This window comes from Bombina bombina, chromosome 8 (genome assembly GCF_027579735.1).
Source record: "Bombina bombina isolate aBomBom1 chromosome 8, aBomBom1.pri, whole genome shotgun sequence".
Lineage (NCBI taxonomy): Eukaryota > Metazoa > Chordata > Amphibia > Anura > Bombinatoridae > Bombina > Bombina bombina.
This window is the reverse complement of record NC_069506.1, coordinates 216,426,043-216,451,271: the sequence shown is the minus strand read 5'-3', so window position 1 is coordinate 216,451,271 and position 25,229 is coordinate 216,426,043. Positions and strand designations below refer to the sequence as shown.

At 41.1% G+C, this 25,229-nt stretch overlaps 1 protein-coding gene across 2 annotated transcripts in view; it reads left to right on the top strand.

Moving 5' to 3' along the window:
* Positions 1-25,229, top strand: part of MEGF8 (multiple EGF like domains 8) — a 119,493-nt gene that overhangs the window by 73,906 nt on the left and 20,358 nt on the right. For both annotated transcript variants that reach the window (XM_053690879.1, XM_053690877.1), the window contains exons 37-41: positions 19,628-19,835; positions 20,495-20,696; positions 21,749-21,941; positions 23,245-23,409; positions 23,911-24,041. In XM_053690879.1, coding sequence (XP_053546854.1) covers positions 19,628-19,835; positions 20,495-20,696; positions 21,749-21,941; positions 23,245-23,409; positions 23,911-24,041 — 899 coding nt within the window. The remainder of the gene's footprint in view (positions 1-19,627; positions 19,836-20,494; positions 20,697-21,748; positions 21,942-23,244; positions 23,410-23,910; positions 24,042-25,229) is intronic.

The following is a 25,229-nucleotide window of genomic DNA, read 5'->3' as shown; positions in this document are numbered from 1 at the left end:
ATAGCTCCTGCGTGGCCACGCAGGACTTGGTATGCAGACCTGGTGAATATGTCATCGGCTCCACCATGGAAGCTACCTTTGAGACGAGACCTTCTTGTTCAAGGTCCGTTCGAACATCCGAATCTGGTCTCACTCCAACTGACTGCTTGGAGATTGAACGCTTGAGCTTATCAAAGCGAGGGTTCTCAGATTCTGTCATTGATACTCTTGTTCAGGCCAGAAAGCCTGTAACTAGAAAAATCTACCACAAAATATGGAAAAAATATATCTGTTGGTGTGAATCTAAAGGATTCCCTTGGGACAAGGTAAAAATTCCTAAGATTCTATCCTTTCTTCAAGAAGGTTTGGAGAAAGGATTATCTGCAAATTCTTTGAAGGGACAGATTTCTGCCTTGTCTGTGTTACTTCACAAAAAGCTGGCAGCTGTGCCAGATGTTCAAGCCTTTGTTCAGGCTCTGGTTAGAATCAAGCCTGTTTACAAACCTTTGACTCCTCCTTGGAGTCTCAATTTAGTTCTTTCAGTTCTTCAGGGGGTTCCGTTTGAACCCTTACATTCCGTTGATATTAAGTTATTATCTTGGAAAGTTTTGTTTTTGGTTGCAATTTCTTCTGCTAGAAGAGTTTCAGAATTATCTGCTCTGCAGTGTTCTCCTCCTTATCTGGTGTTCCATGCAGATAAGGTGGTTTTGCGTACTAAACCTGGTTTTCTTCCGAAAGTTGTTTCTAACAAAAACATTAACCAGGAGATAGTCGTGCCTTCTTTGTGTCCGAATCCAGTTTCAAAGAAGGAACGTTTGTTGCACAATTTGGATGTAGTTCGTGCTCTAAAATTCTATTTAGATGCTACAAAGGATTTTAGACAAACATCTTCCTTGTTTGTTGTTTATTCTGGTAAAAGGAGAGGTCAAAAAGCAACTTCTACCTCTCTCTCTTTTTGGATTAAAAGCATCATCAGATTGGCTTACGAGACTGCCGGACGGCAGCCTCCTGAAAGGATCACAGCTCATTCCACTAGGGCTGTGGCTTCCACATGGGCCTTCAAGAACGAGGCTTCTGTTGATCAGATATGTAAGGCAGCGACTTGGTCTTCACTGCACACTTTTACAAAATTTTACAAATTTGATACTTTTGCTTCTTCTGAGGCTATTTTTGGGATAAAGGTTTTGCAAGCCGTGGTGCCTTCCATCTAGGTGACCTGATTTGCTCCCTCCCTTCATCCGTGTCCTAAAGCTTTGGTATTGGTTCCCACAAGTAAGGATGACGCCGTGGACCGGACACACCTATGTTGGAGAAAACAGAATTTATGTTTACCTGATAAATTACTTTCTCCAACGGTGTGTCCGGTCCACGGCCCGCCCTGGTTTTTTAATCAGGTCTGATAATTTATTTTCTTTAACTACAGTCACCACGGTATCATATGATTTCTCCTATGCAAATATTCCTCCTTTACGCCGGTCGAATGACTGGGGAAGGCGGAGCCTAGGAGGGATCATGTGACCAGCTTTGCTGGGCTCTTTGCCATTTCCTGTTGGGGAAGAGAATATCCCACAAGTAAGGATGACGCCGTGGACCGGACACACCATTGGAGAAAGTAATTTATCAGGTAAACATAAATTCTGTTTTTTTCTTTGCATAAATGTTTTGTAGATGATCTGCTTATATAGCCCATTAAGTTGTTTTTTTTTAAAAATGGATAGTTTTGCTTTTTTTTTAAATAACATTGCTCTGATTTTCATACTCCTAACCAAGCCCCAAAGTTTTATGAGAATACCGTCAGATACCTACTCCAGCTTGCTCCTGTTTGTGTAAAGGGTCTTTTCATATGCAAAAGAAGGGGGGGGAGTGTCTTATTTCCCACTTGCAGAGGGCTTTCCAGCTACCTTTTCAACTCTGAGAGCTTCTAAGTAAGTTTTTAAACAGTTTATACTGGATTTTTATATCAGCATCTTTGCATTTTATTCTTTATGGTAGTGTCTATTACATGCAGTTATATGAAAATGGGTGTATACTATCCCTTTAAGCAACTTTCTAATTTACTCCTATTAATTTTTCTTCATTCTCGTTCTATCTTTATTTGAAAAAGAAGGCATCTAAGCTAAGAAGCCAGGCATTTTTTGGTTCAGCCCCTGGACAGCACTTGTTTATTGGTGGGTGAATTTATCAATTAATCAGCAAGAACAACCCAGGTTGTTCACCAAAAATGGGCCGGCTTCTAAACTTACATTCTTGCTTTTCAAATAAAGATACCAAGAGAATGAAGAAAATTTGATAATAGGAGTAAATTAGAAAGTTGCTTAAAATTGCATTCTCTATCTGAATCATGAAAGAAAAAATTTGTGTTGTGTCCCTTTAACCCCTTAGTGACCAGAGCACTTTTCCATTTTCTGACCATTTGGGACCAAAGCTATTTTCTCCTGTTAAGTGTAGTCAGTCCACGGGTCATCCATTACTTATGGGATATTAACTCCTCCCCAACAGGAAGTGCAAGAGGATCACCCAAGCAGAGCTGCTATATAGCTCCTCCCCTCTACGTCACACCCAGTCATTCTCTTGCACCCAACTAATAGATAGGATGTGTGAGAGGACTGTGGTGATTAAACTTAGTTTTTATATCTTCAATCAAAAGTTTGTTATTTTAAACGGCACCGGAGTGTGTTGTTTTCTTCTCAGGCAGCATTTGAAGAAGAATCTACCTGAGTTTTGTGTATGATCTTAGCGGACGTAACTAAGATCCATTTGCTGTTCTCGGCCATTCTGAGGAGTGAGGTAACTTCAGAACAGGGGACAGCGGGCAGGTTCACCTGCAAAGAGGTATGTTGCAGTATATTATTTTCTAAGGAATGGAATTGACTGAGAAAATACTGCTAATACCGATATAATGTAAGTACAGCCTTAAATGCAGTAGTAGCAACTGGTATCAGGCTGATATGTATGTATGTTTACACTTAAGTATTTCTGGGGAATGGCACTTCACTGGGAAAATACTGTATGCATATAACTTTTAGCCTAACTTGCAGTGTGAGCGACTAGCAGCAGGCTTTTAATGACATTTCATAAATTAGATTTTAAACGTTTGCTGGCATGTTAAATCGTTTAATTATCTGAGGTACTTGGTGTAAAATTGTTTTGGGCGTTATTTTCCACATGGCTGTCGTTTGTTTTGAATTAAAACAGTTTACTGAGCTTCCCTCACTGTTGTATTGTGAGTGGGAGGGGCCTATTTTGGCGCTTTTACTACGCATTAGAAATTCAGTCACAGTCTGCCTTCTTCTCCCTGCATGATCCAGGACGTCTCTACAGAGCTCAGGGGTCTTCAAAACTAGTTTTGAGGGAGGTAATCACTCACAGCAGACCTGTGAGACTGTGCTTTGACTGTGATAAAAACGCTTATATTTTCAATTGTTATCCGTTTTTTCTGATATTAAGGGTTAATCATCCATTGCTGATGAGTGCAATCCTTTGCTAAATTTATGCATTTACTGTGAAAATTTGGTTTCTTTAACTAATCCGGTTCATTGTTATTCAACTGTGACAGTTTTTGTGTGCTTCTTAAAGGCACAGTAACGTTTTGCATATTGCTTGTAAATTCAGTTGAAAAGTATTTCCAAGCTTGCTAGTCTAATTGCTAGTTTGTTTAAACATGTCTGACACAGAGGAATCTCTTTGTGCAATATGTTCAAAAGCCAAGGTGGAGCCCAATAGAAATTTATGTACTAATTGCATTGATGCTACTTTAAATAAAAGCCAATCTGTACATGTTAAGCAACATTCACCAGACAACGAGGGGGAAGTTATGCCGACTAACTTGCCTCACGTGTCAGTACCTGCATCTCCCGCTCAGGAGGTGCGTGATATTGTAACGCCAAGTACATCAGGGCGGCCATTACAAATCACTTTACAAGACATGGCTAATGTTATGACTGAAGTTTTGTCTAAATTGCCAGAACTTAGGGGTAAACGAGATCACTCTGGGGTGAGAACAGAGTGCGCTGATAATGCTAGGGCCATGTCTGATACTGCGTCACAATTTGCAGAACATGAGGACGGAGAGCTTCATTCTGCGGGTGACGGATCTGATCCAAATAAACTGGATTCAGACATTTCAAATTTTAAGTTTAAGCTGGAAAACCTCCGTGTATTACTAGGGGAGGTGTTAGCGGCTCTGAATGATTGTAACACAGTTGCAATCCCAGAGAAAATGTGTAGGTTGGATAAATATTTTGCGGTACCGACGAGTACTGATGTTTTTCCTATACCTAAGAGACTTACTGAAATTGTTACTAAGGAGTGGGATAGACCCGGTGTGCCTTTCTCACCCCCTCCTATATTCAGAAAAATGTTTCCAATAGACGCCACCACACGGGACTTATGGCAAACGGTCCCTAAGGTGGAGGGAGCAGTTTCTACTTTAGCTAAGCGTACCACTATCCCGGTGGAGGATAGCTGTGCCTTTTCAGATCCAATGGATAAAAAGTTAGAGGGTTACCTTAAGAAAATGTTTGTTCAACAAGGTTTTATATTGCAACCCCTTGCATGCATTGCGCCTGTCACGACTGCGGCAGCATTTTGGTTTGAGTCTCTGGAAGAGACCCTTGACTCAGCTCCATTAGATGAGATTACACACAAGCTTAAAACCCTTAAGCTAGCTAATTCATTTATTTTTGATGCCGTAGTACATTTAACTAAATTTACGGCTAAGAATTCCGGATTCGCCATTCAGGCGCGCAGAGCGCTGTGGCTAAAATCCTGGTCAGCTGATGTAACTTCTAAATCTAAATTACTTAACATACCTTTCAAGGGGCAGACATTATTCGGGCCCGGTTTGAAAGAAATTATCGCTGATATTACGGGAGGTAAAGGCCATGCCCTGCCTCAAGACAGAGCCAAACTAAGGGCTAGACAGTCTAATTTTCGTGCCTTTCGTAACTTCAAGGCAGGAGCAGCATCAACTTCCTCTGCTCCAAAACAGGAAGGAGCTGTTGCTCGCTACAGACAAGGCTGGAAACCTAACCAGACCTGGAACAAGGGCAAGCAGGCCAGAAAACCTGCTGCTGCCCCTAAGACAGCATGAAGTGAGGGCCCCCGATCCGGAAACGGATCTAGTGGGGGGCAGACTCTCTCTCTCCGCCCAGGCTTGGGCAAGAGATGTCCAGGATCCCTGGGCGTTGGAGATCATATCTCAGGGATATCTTCTGGACTTCAAAGCTTCTCCTCCACAAGGGAGATTTCACCTTTCAAGGTTGTCAACAAACCAGATAAAGAAAGAGGCGTTTCTACGCTGTGTACAAGACCTTTTACTAATGGGAGTGATCCACCCAGTTCCGCGGTCGGAACACGGACAAGGGTTTTACTCAAATCTGTTTGTGGTTCCCAAAAAAGAGGGAACCTTCAGACCAATATTGGATTTAAAGATCCTAAACAAATTCCTAAGAGTTCCATCATTCAAAATGGAAACTATTCGGACAATCTTACCCATGATCCAAAGAGGTCAGTACATGACCACAGTGGATTTAAAGGATGCCTACCTTCACATACCGATTCACAAAGAACATTACCGGTATCTAAGGTTTGCCTTCCTAGACAGGCATTACCAGTTTGTAGCTCTTCCCTTCGGGTTGGCTACGGCTCCAAGAATCTTTACAAAGGTTCTGGGCTCTCTTCTGGCGGTACTAAGACCGCGAGGAATTTCGGTAGCTCCGTACCTAGACGACATTCTGATACAAGCGTCAAGCTTCCAAACTGCCAAGTCTCATACAGAGTTAGTACTGGCATTTCTAAGGTCGCATGGGTGGAAAGTGAACGAGGAGAAGAGTTCTCTCTTACCACTCACAAGAGTTCCCTTCTTGGGGACTCTTATAGATTCTGTAGAAATGAAAATTTACCTGACAGAGGACAGGTTAACAAAACTTCTAAATGCTTGCCGTGTCCTTCATTCCATTCAACACCCGTCAGTGGCTCAATGCATGGAGGTAATCGGCTTAATGGTAGCGGCAATGGACATAGTTCCTTTTGCACGCCTGCATCTCAGACCGCTGCAATTGTGCATGCTAAGTCAGTGGAATGGGGATTACTCAGATTTGTCCCCTATGCTGAATCCGGATCAAGAGACCAGAGATTCTCTTCTATGGTGGCTTTCTCGGCCACATCTGTCCAGGGGGATGCCCTTCAGCAGGCCAGACTGGACAATTGTAACAACAGACGCCAGCCTACTAGGTTGGGGCGCTGTCTGGAATTCCCTGAAGGCTCAGGGATCATGGACTCAAGAGGAGAGTCTCCTTCCAATAAACATTCTGGAATTGAGAGCAGTTCTCAATGCCCTTCTGGCTTGGCCTCAGTTAGCAACTCTGAGGTTCATCAGGTTTCAGTCGGACAACATCACGACTGTGGCTTACATCAACCATCAGGGAGGGACAAGGAGTTCCCTAGCGATGATGGAAGTATCAAAGATAATTCGCTGGGCAGAGTCTCACTCTTGCCACCTGTCAGCGATCCACATCCCAGGCGTGGAGAACTGGGAGGCGGATTTCCTAAGTCGCCAGACTTTCCATCCGGGGGAGTGGGAACTTCATCCGGAGGTCTTTGCCCAAATACTTCGACGTTGGGGCAAACCAGATATGGATCTCATGGCGTCTCGCCAGAACGCCAAGCTTCCTTGTTACGGGTCCAGGTCCAGGGACCCGGGAGCGGTCCTGATAGATGCTTTGACAGCACCTTGGACCTTCAGGATGGCTTATGTGTTTCCACCCTTCCCGATGCTTCCTCGTTTGATTGCCAGGATCAAACAGGAGAAAGCATCGGTGATTCTAATAGCGCCTGCGTGGCCACGCAGGACCTGGTATGCAGATCTAGTGGACATGTCATCCTGTCCACCTTGGTCTCTGCCTCTGAGACAGGACCTTCTAATTCAGGGTCCTTTCAAACATCAAAATCTAATTTCTCTGAAGCTGACTGCATGGAAATTGAACGCTTGATTTTATCAAAGCGTGGATTTTCGGAGTCAGTAATTGATACCTTAATACAGGCTAGGAAACCTGTTACCAGGAAAATTTACCATAAGATATGGCGTAAATACTTACACTGGTGCGAATCCAAGAGTTACTCATGGAGTAAGGTTAGGATTCCTAGGATATTGTCTTTTCTACAAGAAGGTTTAGAAAAGGGTTTATCTGCAAGTTCTTTAAAGGGACAGATCTCAGCTCTGTCCATCCTTTTACACAAACGTCTGTCAGAAGTTCCAGACGTTCAGGCTTTTTGTCAGGCTTTGGCTAGGATTAAGCCTGTGTTTAAGACTGTAGCTCCACCGTGGAGCTTAAACTTAGTTCTTAACGTTTTACAGGGTGTTCCGTTTGAACCCCTTCATTCCATTGATATCAAGCTGTTATCTTGGAAAGTTCTGTTTTTAATGGCTATTTCCTCGGCTCGTAGAGTCTCTGAGTTATCAGCCTTACATTGTGATTCTCCTTATCTGATTTTTCATTCAGATAAGGTTGTTCTGCATACTAAACCTGGGTTCTTACCTAAGGTAGTCACTAACAAGAATATCAATCAAGAGATTGTTTTTCCATCATTGTGCCCTAACCCTTCTTCAAAGAAGGAACGACTTCTGCACAATCTAGACGTAGTCCGTGCCCTCAAATTTTATTTACAGGCAACTAAAGATTTTTGCCAAACTTCTTCCCTGTTTGTCGTTTATTCTGGACAGAGGAGAGGTCAAAAAGCATCTGCTACCTCTCTCTCTTTTTGGCTTCGTAGCATAATACGTTTAGCCTATGAGACTGCTGGACAGCAACCTCCAGAAAGGATTACAGCTCATTCTACTAGAGCTGTGGCTTCCACTTGGGCCTTTAAGAATGAGGCCTCTGTTGAACAGATTTGCAAGGCTGCAACTTGGTCTTCTCTTCATACTTTTTCCAAATTTTCCAAATTTGACACTTTTGCTTCTTCGGAGGCTGTTTTTGGGAGAAAGGTTCTTCAGGCAGTGGTTCCTTCCGTATAAAGATCCTGCCTGTCCCTCCCGTCATCCGTGTACTTTAGCTTTGGTATTGGTATCCCATAAGTAATGGATGACCCGTGGACTGACTACACTTAACAGGAGAAAACATAATTTATGCTTACCTGATAAATTCCTTTCTCCTGTAGTGTAGTCAGTCCACGGCCCGCCCTGTTTTTTATGGCAGGTCTAAATTTTAAATTATACTCCAGTCACCACTGCACCCTATAGTTTCTCCTTTCTCGTTTGGTTTTCGGTCGAATGACTGGGTGTGACGTAGAGGGGAGGAGCTATATAGCAGCTCTGCTTGGGTGATCCTCTTGCACTTCCTGTTGGGGAGGAGTTAATATCCCATAAGTAATGGATGACCCGTGGACTGACTACACTACAGGAGAAAGGAATTTATCAGGTAAGCATAAATTATGTTTTTACATTTCTGCAGTGTTTAGCTGTAATTTTCCTCTTACACATTTACTGTACCCACATATTATATACTGTTTTTCTCGCCATTAAATTGACTTTCTAAAGATACCATTATTTTCATCATATCTTTTATAATTTACTATAAAAAAAAATATAAAATATGATGAACAAATAAAAAAACTTTCTAACTTTGACCCCAAAATCTGTTACACATCTACAACCACCAAAAAACACCCAAGCTAAATAGTTTCTAAATTTTGTCCTGAGTTTAGAAATACCCAATGTTTACATGTTTTTTGCTTTTTTGTGTGTAAATTATAGGGCAATAAATACAAGTAGCACTTTGCTATTTCCAAACCATTTTTTCCTTCAAAATTAGCGATAGTTACGCTTTAACACTGATATCTGTCAGGAATCCCTGAATATCCCTTGACATGTATATATTTTTTTTAGTAGACAACCCAAAGTATTGATCAAGGCCCATTTTGGCTTATTTCATTCCACCATTTCACCGCCAAATGTGATCAAATAAAAAAAAAGTTCACTTTTCTTTCTAATGACACAGTGAGTCCACGGATCATCATCATCATTACTGTTGGGAATATCACTTCTGGCCAGCAGGAAGAGGCAAAGAGCACCACAGCAAAGCTGTTAAGTATCACTTCCCTTCCCACAACCCCCAGTCATTCTCTTTGCCTCTAGTACAAGGAAGAGGTGAAGTAAAGTGGGCTTTGCTGCGTTTTCCTAACATGTTGCTGCCCTGGTATAGAAAGCCTGAGTAAGCTTACTCTGTCTTTCTTTTTACACAGGTCTCTGTGAGGAGCGGCATCCTCTCATACTTTGTGAGTCGTCTGACTGCCGGACGGCTAGAATGCAGGTAAGTGCCTTTTGTCTTCTGGGGCTAGGAGGCTGGCACTTCAGAATCGTTAAAGTAAAATGGGCTCTCTGTATTTTATTTTTTTGGTGGAACTACACAGAATCCTCAGTAGAGGATTTGTATGGGCAATATGCAGGCACTTTTAGGTATGTGACAAGGAAGCTATGAATTATCTCTCTTCATGAAGGGGTTCATTCTTTATTTTTCTGTATCTCTGTTTTAGGAGACCTTATTAATATGAACATTGTAGGCTTTTCTGTTATCTGAAAGCATCGTTTCTGTGTCAGTCCTCCTTAACCTAGGTTTTATAGTAATAGCCTAGGTTTTAGGAGGTGATTATTTATGACCGTTACACGTTTATTTTAAGACACAGTGTTTAAGGCTGATGGTGTTAGCGCATTTGCACTCTACAGAACCCTTATGGCGGCTAGAGTCGGTTTTAATTTATTTTTCTGAAGGCTGGGAAGAGCGCGCTTTTGTTAATGGTGCTGTTTCTCTCAGCCGGGGTAACTCCTCCCTCTTTCCTCTCTATGGCGCCGGTAGCTTTCATTTGTTTGGACAGCAAGGCGCTGTCTAAAGTTGTCACGGCTGCTATCATGTAGTCCAGCCGGTACCTATCGAGCTTGGGTGCGATGTGAGAAGAGGGGGATGAGTTCTGTTTTATTTAATAAAGTACTTTTTTTTTTTTTTTTTGGGCGGTAAGCTGTTTGACGAATCATTTAAAGAGACAGTATGTTTTTTTTCTTCAATGAGCTAGCTGACCGTGTGTAAGGGTAGTACTTGGCTTGAAACTTTCAAGTCATTTTTACAGGACGTTTATAATGCCTGGAACGGAATGAGACATTTCTTTACAAATAAACATTTTAAATCCTATGGTACTACTGGAGTGCATGTTTTTTTACATTTTCAGGTTGAGGATTTATATATGCAGGTTTTTCCACGGGAGTTTAGTGGGGAGCTATCTAGTACCTTCACGCTAAGGTTGATTGTAGTTCTTGAGGATAGAAGCTTTATCAATTTTTTGCTTCTCATATTGATATTAAATCTTTTATAGAGATCGTGTTTTGTTCCACTGTAGGTTTTGCCTTTCAGGGATAAAATTATGTCTCAGGACTGCTTAAATAGCATGGTTGCTAAGTTAACAGTTTAGTTTCTGAGAGTTCCAGGCATGGTAACCTATATTTCCGTGCAAAAATGGTTGAAATTAAGAACAAAATGTTTCCTTTTTCTGAGCCTCATGTCTGTTAGGATGATGCTGGTTAGGCAATGCCACAGCTTTCTCCTTAATTGTCCTTAGCTTTTCTGATGTCACATGCAGTACCCTGCGGTTCCTCTCTATCTCCTGGAGGAGTTATTTCCCTGCAGAAATGGTTGAAATCAAGAATAGCATGGTTGCTAAGTTAACAGTTTAGTTTCTGAGAGTTCCAGGCATGGTAACCTATATTTCCGTGCAAAAATGGTTGAAATTAAGAACACAATTTTTCCTTTTTCTGAGCCCTCATGTCTGTTAGGATGATGCTGGTTAGGCAATGCCACAGCTTTCTCCCTAGCTTTTATGATGTCACATGCAGTGCCCTGCGGTTCCTCTCTATCTCCTGGAGTTATTTGCCAGCAGATATTTCCTGTCGCTGTTATCATGGAGCACGGTGCCTAGAGGAGTAGGGTAATTCTACTCTGGCTAAGAGAAATTCGTTTTCTAGAGAGGATAGCTGTTCTTGTCAGGAACCAAGCAGCCCATGTAGCCTAGTGGTTAGCTTTGTAGTTTTGCAACTTAAAGGTTGTTGGTTCGCATCCAGCTGCTGGCAATGGATATCTATGGACTTCTTGGAATAGAGCCAGTACAGAATTAGGGCTCTTAAGCTGACCAATTCTTGATCTCTGATGCTACCAAGCTTTCAGCCAGGAGCTAGATATCTGGTTTCGCTGTATTAGCCGCTGGGCGTCATGGACAGGGGATTTTTCCTATGAGTCCAAGTTTTCTAGTGCATCTGTACAATTTGGAAATAAGGGAATTTGCCCTCAGTCTGGGATTGATTCTCTGTTTGTCTGCAAACATAGATCCGAGATATCCCAGATAGTCTGTAAACATAGTACTTCAAGGTTTATACGTAGTAGTTATTCCTTCCCTGCCTAAGACATGTTCAATAGCTCAGTTTTATCTGCTGGCCAGATAACTGAGTTTTTGAGTGATACTTCCAGTCCTGGTAAGAGAACGGGGTCAAGGATTTTATCATTCCTGTTTATGGTTCCTGTAAAGGAGGGAATTTTTCGCCCTCTAGTAGACCCGAAGTGTCTCAACAAATTGTCTCAAGGTAACATTATTCAAATGGAAACCAGTGGTTCCATTCAGCCTTTTGAACTAGGAGGGTCAGTTCATTGTGACCAGAGTCCTGGAGGATGCGTATTCCAAGTTCCTGAGGTTTGCTTTTCTGTCAAACACTTTCAGTTTGTGGCTCTTCCCTTTTGGCTTTGCCATGGTTCTCAGAAGGTCCATTCCTGGACGTCATAAGGTTCAGGCTTCATCTTTTCTACAAGCACCTTGTTGTCTCTTTTCTTTCCTCGAATGGAAGTGTGTCTACAAATAAGTTCCCTTGTTCCAGCTACAGGGGTAATTTCTTAGGGACAAGATTAGTTTTCCCTATCTCTGAAAATATTTTTGACAGAGGTCAGGAAATAGAGGGTTCTTCCTCTTGCCTTTTTAGGCACACTTCTGTTTGGCCCTTCAGGGGATCAATGTATGGAGGTAATGGTCTGATGTTTGCTTCATTGGACACCATCCCTTTGTTCAATCCTGTCTGAGAGTCTGTGGTTATGCATGTTCAGATACTGAACTGAGAATCTTGTGGCTCTGTCCTGGAGGATAGATCTAGATCTGTCGACACGAGATTCTTCCCTGGGGAAGAGTGCTCGTTTTGATTGCGAGACTTAGCAGGATCGTTGCCCGCATTTTCCGCAATCTTGGGTTCCTTCAGGAGCATCTGTTTAGGGGCTCATGCCTCCGGAGACTTCCTGAGTAATAGTTATGGTCGCTAGCCTGTTGAATTGGAGACTATGGACTTGATTGGAGCCTGCTCTCCCCATATCCATCTTGGAGTGGAGAGCGATTACAATGGCTTGGCCTCCGTTGTCTTATCTGTTTTTTTGTTTTTTTTTCAGGTTCTATTTTCATAATTCATCTCAGTGGTTTACATTAACCACCTGGGAGGAACCTGGAATCTTTTTCCATGTTTGGCGTGTATTGCTCTGTGGAAGAATGTTCTCATTCTAGTTTAGCCATTATTCACGTCAAGTGTGTATACTGGGAACGGATTTCTTGAGCAGTCAGAATTTTCATTCCTAGGAGTGGACGATGCTCCCTGAGGTGTTCTCCAGGTTAATCCTCACTTGGGGGGTACTGGAGTTGGATATGACAGTACGCCTTTTTTCCATGTTATGTTTAAGTGATTAGGCTGCTCTGCTGAATTTCCGGATGCTTCCTTGAGATTTCAGTTCTCCTTCCATAAGTCTTTGTTCGTACCAAATGGGAGTGATCTACGGTATTTTAATGTTTTCTGCATAGTCGCAGGGTCTGGTTTTCATACCTAGCGGAGATGTGTTTCTTCCTCCATTGATGGTTGTTCCTGAGGAAGGACCTTCTAATTCATGGTACATTCTTTCATTCAACTTCATTTTCTCTGAAGCTGTTTGCTTGGAGTTTGTTTGCTTATTCTGTCTAAGCATGGTTTTCTGAATAGGTCATTGTGACCATGAGTCAGTTTTGCAAGGCTGTTTCCGTTTTCTTTTACTATAAGGTAGGACGTAAAATTCCTGATGGGTGTGAATCCATGGACTATTCTTGGAAGTAGGGTCAGGATTCCTAGGAGTTTCGTCCTTCTCCAGATCGGTCTGGAGGACGGTTTGCAGTGAGTTTTCCACGTTAGCCTTATTTTCTCTAGTGTCTGGCGGATGTGCCAGATGTATATTCCTTTTGTCAGACCCTGGTTAGTATCAGGCCTGTGTTTAAGTCTGTGGCTCCTCTTGGAGTTTTAACCTTGGATTTTAAGGTTGTGCAGCAGGCTCAGTTTGAACCATAGCTTTAAGTCTTTTTGGAATTTTTCTATATATTCGGCTTGGATAGTTTTTCTCTCGGTCTTGAAGCGTGATTAGCTTCATCTTATTTCAGATGAGGCAGTTTTTTCTCCTAAGTGAAAATATAGTTTGGGACTTGTTGTTCCCTCTCTGTGTCCTCATTTTATCTCTTGAGGAACGTGTGTGTTAACAATTTGGATGTTGTGCGGGCATTATATTTTCTGATATCTCTTTTCTCTGGTTGAGAAGTTTGCTTCAGACTGCAGGGCTGCAGTCTTCTGAGAGAGTTGTATATTTTACATGAGGGCTGTCTCTTCTTTCTAGGGTTTCTAATTGATGCTTCTGTGGAACAGATTTGCATGGTGGCAAATTGGTCTTCCTTGCATTTATGAATTTTATCTTTTTGCCTTGGCTGAGGTTTCTTTGGGAGAAAGGTCCTTCAAGCAGTGGTGCCTTTTGTTTAGGTTACCTGTCTTGTCCCTCCCTTATCATCTGTGTCCTCTAGCTTGGGTATTGATTCCCACCAGCAATTGATGATGATCCGTGGACTCACTGTGTCATTAGAAAGAAAACAAAATGTATGCTTACCTGATAAAAAAATTTCTTTCTTGACACGGTAAGTCCACGGCCCTGCCTGTTTTTCAGACAGTTTTTTTGTTATATAAACCTCAGGCACCTCTGCACCTTGTGTTATTTCCTTTCTCTCCATTCCTTCTGTTGAATGACTGGGGGTTGTGGGAAGGGAAGTGATACGTAACAGCTTTGCTGTGGTGCTCTTTGCCTCCTCCTGCTGGCCAGGAGTGATATTCCCAACAGTAATTGATGATGATCCGTGGACTCACCGTGTCAAGAAATAATTACATTTCGGCTAGATTATGAGTTTTGCGGTATGAGCGGTGCGGTGCTAACTTGCACGTTATTGTCACCGCTCACTTCCCTACAGTGCTGGTATTACAGGTTTTCATAAACCCGGCGTTAACAGGCAAGAAGTGAGCGTAGAGCAAAATTGAGCTCCATACCACACTCCAATATCAGCGCTGCTTAAGTCAGTGGTGAGCTGGTTTTACGTGCTCGTGCATGATTTCCCCATAGACATCAATGGGGAGAGCCGGCTGAAAAAAAGTCTAACACCTGCAATAAAGCAGCGTAAAGCTCCATAATGCAGCCCCATTGATTCCTATGGGGAAACTAAATTTATGTTTACACCTAACACCCTAACATGAACCCCAAGTCTAAACACCCCTATTCTTACACTTATTAACCCCTAATCTGCCGCCCCTGACATCGCCGACACCTACATTATACTTATTAACCCCTAATCTGCCGCTCCGGACATCACCGCCACCATAATATACATATTATCCCCTAAACCGCCGCACTCCCGCATTGCAAACACTAGTTTAATATTATTACCCCCTAATCTGCCACCCCTAACATCGCTGCCACCTACCTACATTTATTAACCCCTAATCTGCCGCACCCACGTCGCCGCCACTATACTAAATTTATTAACTCCTAAACTTAAATATCATTAAAATAAAACCTATTATTAATAACTAAATAATTCCTATTTAAAACTAAATACTTACCTGTAAAATAAACCCTAAGATAGCTACAATAGAACTAATAGCTACATTGTATCCAGCTTAGGGTTTATTTTTATTTTACAGGCAAGTTTCTATTTATTTTAACTAGGTAGAATAGTTACTAAATAGTTATTAACTATTTACTAACTACCTAGCTAAAATAAATACAAATTTACCTGTAAAATAAAACCTAACCTGAGTTACACTAACACCTAACCTTACACTACAATTAAATAAATTACATTAATTAAATACAATTACATACATTGCAAAAAAAAACTTAAATTACACATAATAAAAAAAATAATCAGATATTTAAACTAATTGCACCTAATCTAATAGCCCTATCAAAATAACCCCCCCCCCAAAAAAAAAGCCCCTAGCCTAAACTAAACTTACCAATAGCCCTTAAAAAGGCCTTTTGTGGGGCATTGCCCCAAAGAAATCAGCTCTTTTACCTTTAAAAAAAAATTCAAACAACCCCCCAACAGTAAAACCCACCACCACCCACACAACCAACCCTCCAAATAAAATCCTAACTAAAGAAACCTAAGCTCCCCATTGCCCTGAAAAAAGGTATTTGGATGGGCATTGCCCTTAAAAGGGCATTTAGCTTTTTTTCAGCCCAAAAGCCCTAATCTAAAACTAAAACCCACCCAATAAACCTTTAAAAAAACCTTACACTAACCCCCAAAGATTCACTTACAGTTTTGAAGACCGGACATCCATTCTCAACGAAACAGGGAGAAGTCCTCAGGGAAGCGGCAAGAAGTCCTCAACGAAGCGGGCAGACGTCTTCATCCATCTGGCACGGAGCGGGTCCATCTTCAAGACATCCGGCGCGGAGCGGGTCCATCTTCAAGACATCCGGCGCGGAGCATCCTCTTTTTCCAACGACTGACAACGAATGAAGGTTCCTTTAAATGACGTCATCCAAGATGGTGTCCCTTGAATTCCGATTGGCTGATAGAATTCTATCAGCCAATCGGAATTAAAGGTGAAAAAATCCTATTGGCTGATGCAATCAGCCAATAGGATTGAGCTTGCAAATAGATTGGAACAGCCAATAGAAGGCAAGCTCAATCCTATTAGCTGATTGCACCAGCCAATAGGATTTGTTCACCTTTAATTCCGATTGGCTGATAGAATTCTATCAGCCAATAGGAATTCAAGGGACGCCATCTTGGATGACGTCATTTAAAGGACCTTCAGTCGTCGGAAGAAGAGGATGCTCTGTGCAGGATGTCTTGAAGATGGACCCGCCGGATGGATGAAGACTTCTGCCCATCTGGAGGACCACTTCTGCTGGCTTGGATGAAGACTTCTCCCAGCTTCGTTGAGGACTTCTTGCCGCTTCACTGAGGACTTCTCCCAGCTTTGTTGAGGATGGATGTCCGGTCTTCAAAACTGTAAGTGGATCTTCGGGGGTTAGTGTTAGGTTTTTTTATGGGTTTATTGGGTGGGTTTTAGATTAGGGCTTTTGGGCTGAAAAAGAGCTAAATGCCCTTTTAAGGGCAATGCCCATACAAATGCTTTTTTCAGGGCAATGGGGAGCTTAGGATTTTATTTGGGGGGTTAGTTGTGTGGGTGGTGGGTTTTACTGTTGGGGGGTTGTTTGTATTTTTTTTACAGGTAAAAGAGCTGATTTCTTTGGGGCAATGCCCCGCAAAAGGCCCTTTTAAGGGCTATTGGTAGTTTAGTTTAGGCTAGGGTTTTTTTTTATTTTGGGGGGGGGGCTTTTTTATTTTAATAGGGCTATTAGATTAGGTGTAATTAGTTTAAATATCTGATAATTTCTTTTATTATTTTGTGTAATTTAGTGGGGGTTTTTTTTTGTAATTTAGTTAATTGTATTTAATTAATGTAATTTATTTAATTGTAGTGTAAGGTTAGGTGTTAGTGTAACTCAGGTTAGGTTTTATTTTACAGGTAAATTTGTATTTATTTTAGCTAGGTAGCTCGTAAATAGTTAATAACTAGTAATTATTCTACCTAGTTAAAATAAATACAAACTTGCCTGTAAAATAAAAATAAACCCCAAGCTAGATACAATGTAACTATTAGTTATATTGTAGCTAGCTTAGGGTTTATTTTACAGGTATTATTTAGTTTTAAATAGGAATAATTTAGGTAATAATTTAGGTAATAGGAATTTTTATTTAGATTTATTTTAATTATATTTAAGTTAGAGGGTGTTAGGGTTAGGGTTAGACTTAGGTTTAGGGGTTAATAACTTTAGTATAGTGGCAGCGACGTTGGTGGGGGAAGATTAGGGGGTAATAAATGTAGGTAGGTGGCGGCGATGTTAGGGGCGGCAGATTAGGGGTTAATAATATTTAACTAGTGTTTGCGATGCGGGAGTGCGGCGGTTTAGGGGTTAATATGTTTATTATAGTGGCGGCGATGTTCGGAGCGGCAGATTAGGGGTTAATAATTTTATTTTAGTGTTTGCGATGCGGGAGGGCCTCTGGGGGTTAATAGGTAGTTTATGGGTGTTAGTGCACTTTTTAACACTTTAGTTATGAGTTTTATGCTACAGCGTAAAACTCATAACTACTGACTTTAGATTGCGTTACGAATCTTGCGGGATAGGCTGTACAGCTCACTTTTTTGCCTCCCAGAAAAAGCTTGTAATATGAGCCTTAATGCTGCTTTTTTACTCATACCGCAAAACTCGTAATTTAGCCGTTTATCTTGTAAGGAAACATTTTCACAAACTTTAGGTTTCTCATTGAAATGATTTACAAACAACTTGTGCAATTATAGCACAAATGGTTGTAAATGCTTCTCGGTGATCCCTTTGTTCAGAAATAGCAGACATATATGGCTTTGGCATTGCTTTTTGGTAATTAGAAGGCTGCTAAATGTCGCTGCGCACCACACGTGTATTATGCCCAGCAGTGAAGGGGTTAATTAGGGAGCTTGAAGGGTTCATTTTAGCTTTAGTGTAGTGTAGTAGACAACCCTAAGTATTGATCTAGGCCCATTTTGGTATATTTCATGCTTTGGCATTGCTTTTTGGTAGTTAGAAGGCTGGTTAATGCCGCTGCGCATCACTCTTGTATTATGCCCAGCAGTTAAGGGTTTAATTAGGTAGCTTGCAGGGTTAATTTTAGCTTTAGTGTAGAGATCAGCCTCCCACCTGACACATCCCACCCCCTGATCCCTCCCTAACCCCCCTCAAACAGCTCTCTTCCTTCCCCCACTGCACAATTGTCACCGCCATCTTAAGTACTGGCACACTTTATTTACTAAAATAAAATGCATTTTTTTAAATTTTACTTTATATTCTGTCTGCAGTGATGGATCCCCCCTTAGCCCTCAACCTCCCTGATCCCCCCCCCCCCATACATCACTCTAACCCTCCACCTCTACCTATTTGCTGCCATCTTGGGTACTGGCAGCTGTCTGCCAATACCCAATATGCCACAAATAATGTGTTTTATTTCTTTTTTTATTTAAAAACCTATTTTCTGTAGTGTAGCTGCCCCCCACTCAATACCCTACCCCCTCCCAGATACCTTGCAAAACCATTTATTCCCCCCCCTCTGTCCCTCCTTCCCATACATTTCAATTGCAATCGTGTAAATATGGCACGCGCACACGCCCCCCCCCCCCCCCCCCCCCCCGACCTGGCTGCACTCCCGCAGCACGACGCAAACGGATGTGAGGTGAGATCCGGATCCAGGACCATCGATGAGCCACCCACCCGCCTCCCTGCTACAGCTCCCACCCACCAACAATCAGCACCAAAAAAGGGGATTGCAGTGATGCCTCAATATCGAGGCATCACTACAATACCCTGGAAGTGACTGGAAGCGCGATGACGTGCCAGGCATGTCCTTGGTTATTAAGGGTAGTTTTTTGTAGGACGTACCTGGCACGTCCTTGGTCGTTAAAGGGATACTAAACCCAATTTTTTTGCCCAATGATTCAGATAGAGCATGGAATTTTAAGCAATTTTCTCATTTACTCCTACTATCAATTTTTCTTTGTTCTCTTGCTATCTTTATTTAAAAAGCATGAATTTAAAGCTTAGGAGCCAGCCCATTTTAGGTTCAGCACCCTGGATAGCGCTTGCTTATTGGTGGCTACATTTAGCAAACCAATAAGCAAGCATAACCCAGGTTCTGAACCAAAAATGGGCCGGCTCTGAAACTTTACATTCCTGCTTTTTAAATAAAGATAGCAAGAAAATGAAAAAAAAATTGATAATAGGAGTAAATTAAAAAGTTGCTTAAAATCGAATGCTCTATATCATTAAAGGAAAAATTTGGGTTTAGTGTCCCTTAAGGAGTAGATGCCAACACATATACAAATAACTCTAAAGCAGCATTAATGGGACAATAAACCGCTAAGGGCCAGATTACAACAAGTGGGGCGTTATTTAATGTTCCCGCTCAAGTAAGCTTTTTGCCACGTCGAGTTGCACTCTTATTACAAGTTCAAAGTAAAACGTTTTCACTTGCACGCTAACCCAATATATAATATGCACACTAACCCAATATATAAATATTTCACATTCTAATGTTCTGCACCTAGACTAGAAAAGTCGACTTGCATTGATAAGTCTTAAGTGTACCCACTAGGTAGTTCTTGGAGGATTTAGGTTTCATTGAAGATGCAGTGTATGAGCTGTGTGTGCATTGTGATGAAACAGTATTATCTCTTATTACATTGCAGTGTATGAGCCCCACTTTCCTGCCTATGCGCTGTGCTGCGGGTGCTTGTGGTAGAGTTCTGAGTGGCACTGAGAGCTGTTCTCCATCATGCTCAAACCATACTCACTGCTCAGCCTGCATTCAGCATCCCCGCTGTGGATGGTGTGCTCGGCGAGGGGGCAATGGGGAAGGTCAGTGTCTGGAAGGAGGACTCAGCGGACCCATTCAGGGTATGTACCTCCTTTTTTAATTTTTTAAACTAGGGAGATATTATCAGATTAGGCTCATTATCTGCTTTTTTTTTGTTTTAAACAAAAGTCAAGATAAAACCGACATTCAAAATCGATGATTTAATGATTCAGATAGAGTATGCGATTGAAAAAAACACTTTCTAATTTTCTTATTGTCAATTTTATTTTTTCTCTTGGTCTCCTTTGTTGAAAAGCAGACCTAGGTAGGTTCAGGAGTGTGCATTTGTCTTGAGCACTACATGATGATAGTCTTTGCAAGTGATTTTTAACATTATTTAAAAATTATTTTTGCAAACACTGACACCATATAGTGCTCAAAATGTGCACACTCCTGAGCCTACCTTGGTAAGGTCTGTAGCAAAGGATACCAAAAGAATGAAGATAATTTGATACTAGAAGTAAATATAAAATTCTTTTTAAAATTGCATGCTCTGTCTGAATAATGAAAGTTTAATTTTGACTTTCATGTACTTTTTAAAGAACATGTTGGGTATATAATTAAATCAGTAACCCTACATTTAGCAATAAAGTATCAGTGAATATTACATATTTAATGTTCTAATTAAATATGTTTTTTATTGTGTACCAGTTGTTCCTGTTTTACATAGTAACAACTTATCCATGTGCATTATACGTAGGTAGGAGCACAATTATTGGACCTTTCCAATCGCTAGGTATTGGCGCACAGTGCAACAGTGTTGAATCGCATTGGGCATACATGTCCTGCCCCCCAGAGAATGAATGTTTAAATGAGCATCACGACTGCAATGAGACACAGAACTGCAGCGACTTGCCAAACGGATACCAATGCACCTGCAAAAAAGGATATACTCTGCACAAGTGAGTGTACACTTAATAGTAATTAGCAGATTAGACTGGTGAAGCTCTCATTCTCCTATAATCTGTTGTTTTACTTTAAAAGGGATTGTAAATATAAAACAAAATGTTCATGATTCAGATTGAATATGCAATTTTAAACAACTTTCCAATTTACTTCCATTAATAAATTTGCTTTGTTCTGTTGGTAAGGCAAATGGGATAACCACTTCACTACACTACAGAGACAGAACAACTTTGTTCACTTGGTATCCTTTGGTAAAGGATCATAGGAGCTCAGGAGTTTGCACTTTTACTTGAGCATTTTATGGCAACAGAGTTTGCAGCTACAGACACTGTTGGATACACTGCTGCCATAGATAGCTAAACACACGTGCATGCTCCTGAGCTACTATAAGACTACCTAAGTTTACTCTTCAACAAAGGATACCAAGAGAACAAAGCAATTTTTACAATCGAAGTGAAATAGAAAATTGTTTAAATTCACATGATCTGTTTGAATCATGGACGTTTAATTTTGACTTTACTGTCCTTTTTAAAAGAAACACTAGTCATTTTTGATGCATTGAAACATAGGGCATTTGAAAACTGTATTAGTGTTTATTTTTGTTTTTTTTTAATGAATGTTCCTATAGCGAACAAAAGAAAAAAAAGCACAAGTTTTGTTTTCAATCTTGTAAGATCTACACTATCCTCCATTTGAGCCGTGGGAGTTTTCCTAATCAGCCTATGTGGTTTTTGTCCCATAGACTAGTTGCCCACAAACCATGCACTTTAAAATTAAAATAAACCACTTTAACCCTACAATTTACACATTACTTTGCCCATGTTTTTGATAAAGCTCTTTTCATACAAATGACAAAACTTTTTTGAGTTTGTCTCTTTTTCCTTTCCTGTTTCATTGTCTTCCGGGAAGTTATCTCAGGATGTGTTGTCTACAGTGAGGCTCTCTCCTCCTCCTCCCTTTACCTTTAATGTGTTTATTTCTTCCTCTGCATTATACTCTATTTCTTACATACAACTTGATAATCCGTTCTTTCTCTGTCTTTTTATAGTGTGACAGGATTGTGTCGCCCTGTATGTGATCATGGTTGTGTTAATGGGACCTGTGTGGAGCCCAATCAGTGTCACTGTGACTTTGGCTACGTTGGTGAAAACTGCTCGGTGGCTTGTCGATGCAACAAGCACAGTGACTGTGTAGGACTAGGAGCGGAAGACACGTGTGTACAGTGTCACAACAATACCATGGTAAGGGATGGGAACCGATGACAAACATAGGCCATCGTTTTGACTGGGAAGTTGAATCACAATACCATAAAAGTAAACCAAATTACACACTACTTAGAGAGTCATTAACATTATATTTATGTATGTATATTACATGTTGGCAATTAAGATCAACATACAAACCTAGTGATTTAAAGGGACACTAAACCCAATTTTTTTCGTTCATGTATCAGAGTAATTTTAAGCAATTTTCTAATTTACTCCTACTATCAATTTTTCTTTGTTCTCTTGCTATCTTTATTTAAAAAGCAGGAATATAAAGCTTAAAAGCCGGCCCATTTTTTGTTGAGAACCTGGGTTATGCTTGCTTATTGGTTTGCTAAATGTAGCCACCAATAAGCAAACACTATCCAGGGTGCTGAACCTAAAATGGACTGGCTTCTAAGCTTTAAATTCCTGCTTTTTAAATAAAGATAGCAAGAGAACGAAGAAAAATTCATAGTACGAGTAAATTAGAAAGTTGCTTAAAATTGCTGCTCTATCTGAATCCTGAAACTCTCATTTAGTTACCATAAGTTGCCTTGGTTTTTCAGTCCATACATTCCTGATTTTAGCTTTTTGAATATGTTTATCTTAACTGCTTTCGCTGTGGTCAGTTAGGAACAAATCTACAGAATCTCCTTCACTAATTAAAGGGACACTGAACCCAAATTTTTTCTTTCATGATTCAGATACAGCAGCAATTTTAAGCAACTTTCTAATTTACTCCTATTATCAAATTTTCTTCCTTCTCTTGGTATCTTTATTTGAAATGCAAGAATGTAAGTTTAGATGCCGGCCCATTTTTGGTGAATAACCTGGGTTATTCTTGCTGATTGGTGGAAAAATTCATCCACCAATAAAAAAGTGCTGTCCAGAGTTCTGAAGCAAAAAAAGAGCTTAGATGCCTTCTTTTTCCACCAAAGATAGCAAGTGAACGAAGAAAAATTGATAATAGGAGTAAATTAGAAAGTTGCTTAAAATTGCATACTCTATCTGAATCACGAAAGAAAAAATTTGGGTTCAGTATCCCTTTAAGCAATTGCCGTAGAGCATGTTTTAGGGTAAGATTTATAAATCAGACAAACGGTACTCTGTTATCTGTGGAAGCAATGGAAAAAACTTTGCAATGCATTTTCATTATTTATTTTGCCTGCTTTTTCTGTAATTTAACATGTTAAAATGAATACAGTTTTGAGTTATGCTTGTTTAATTATTATAAGCTTGGCTACACACTGGTTGTTTTCTTATCAGTTAGCTCACACATTCTTTCTGTCATTTTCAGGGTACACATTGTGAAAAGTGCAAGCCCTTGTTTGTCGGCTCAGCTCTGAATGGGGGAGCATGCCGACCGTGTTTGGATTTCTGCCGTGGGAACAGTGAAATCTGTATGAGACGAGAGGAATATGAGAAGGCCCTGAGAGAGCCAGAGAGATTCCCATTGGATCAGGTGTGTAGAGTATACAATGCAAGGATGTCTTGCAACGTGCATGCAAGTGTATTTGGGTGAGGGATTTTTATCAGTCTTTCTACTGTAGGGACAAGCATTGTAATCTTGAAATGTTTATATATTCAATTCTACCACAATAGCCATGAACTTCAATGTTGTTGTTTTGTTTTTTGCTCACCTTAAATTATTAGAGAAAGAAGAAGACAGATTAGAAAGCTTTTAGAAAATCTTATCTAATGATTTTCAACAGAAAAACACCATAAAAGTCAATGATAAATCATTTGCTAAGGATTTCTACAAGATTGGGATTTACCCTGTAGTTCTATGCAAACAATAGTTCAATAATAAAATGCTCTCACACATTAGAACTTGTATTTTGTGTTTTTATACCCATTTAAGCAGGAAACTAAGCAGGCTGGGATATTTATGCATATGCGACTTGGCTTTGTGTTATTAGTGTGTTGTCTTTGCATGACTCCTGATATATTATTATGTTTGCAGATATCAAGTTGGATTTCTCAAGGTCCATCAGAGGACTCTGCCGTGTGTGTGCACTGCCAGAATAACAGCTGTGGGGATAAATGTGATAAATGTCTACCAGGATACTTTCAGCTAGAGAAAAAATGTGTAAAGTAAGTAAATGTGCATATAAAATGACATGTATTAAAGGGACTCTAAACGGTATAAGATTGTAATATAAATATTTAATTATGTGTAGTTAAAAAACTGTGCAATACACTATGGTTATTAGTTGTCCTCCTTTTCTATCTCTTCTGCTAAAGACAATTAGGGACAGTTATAAAACAGGCTACATGGTTTTCACGCAGCCTTGCTTGCACAGTCTTTTTTTATTGCCTCTTTTATATCTGAGGTTAACTTAAGTTTAAACATGGAGTCGTTTATAGAAACTAAAGTATTTTATAAAAACTAAACATTTTCAGGCTAATCTTTGCTTTGAATATATCATTACTAGTCTTAAAGCCTGTGTACACGGGCCAATTTTTTATGTACAGCGGTTCCATCCCTCTCCCCCTCTCTCCCTCTTTTCCCCCCCTCCCCCCCTCTCTCTCCCTCCCTCTTTCCCCCCCCTCTCTCTCTCTCTTTTCCCCCTCTCCCTCTTTCCCCCCCTCTCTCTCTCTCTTTTCCCCCTCTCCCTCTTTCCCCCCCTCTCTCTCTCTCCCTCTTTCCCCCCCCCCCTCTCTCTCTCCCTCTTTCCCCCCCCTCTCTCTCTCTCTCCCTCTTTTCCCCCCCTGTCTCTCTCTCCCTCTTTTCCCCCCTCTCTCTCTCTCCCTCTTTTCCCCCTCTCTCTCTCTCCCTCTTCCCCCCCCCTCTCTCTCCCTCTTTTCCCTCCCTCTCTCTCCCTCTCTCTCCCTCCCTCTTTTCCCCCCCTCTATCCCCCTCTCTCTCCCTCCCTCTTTTCCCCCCTCCCCCCTCTCTCTCCCTCCCTCTCTCTTTCCCCCCCCCTCTCTCTCCCTCTTTTCCCCCTCTCCCTCTTTTCCCCCCTCTCTCTCCCTCTTTTCCCCCTCTCCCTCTTTCCCCCCCCCCCCTCTCTCTCCCCCTCTTTTCCCCCCCTCTCTCTATGTAAGGGGCCTATAGGGTTGCCTAAGGCCTTCTTCACTTTCTGCAATTACTTGAGGGGTTAAGGGGTCCTCAGGGAGGTTCAGATGTATGGCAGGGGCTAAGGAGGCCCAGCTAACTTTATAAGAAGTCTCCCACAGGCCCGGCAGCCCAGGCCCCAATGTACCACGTGGACCGGCTATGTAGAATTTATGCAGGAGGGCCAAGAAGTGTGAGCGACTCCGAAGAGAAAATCTTGTGTT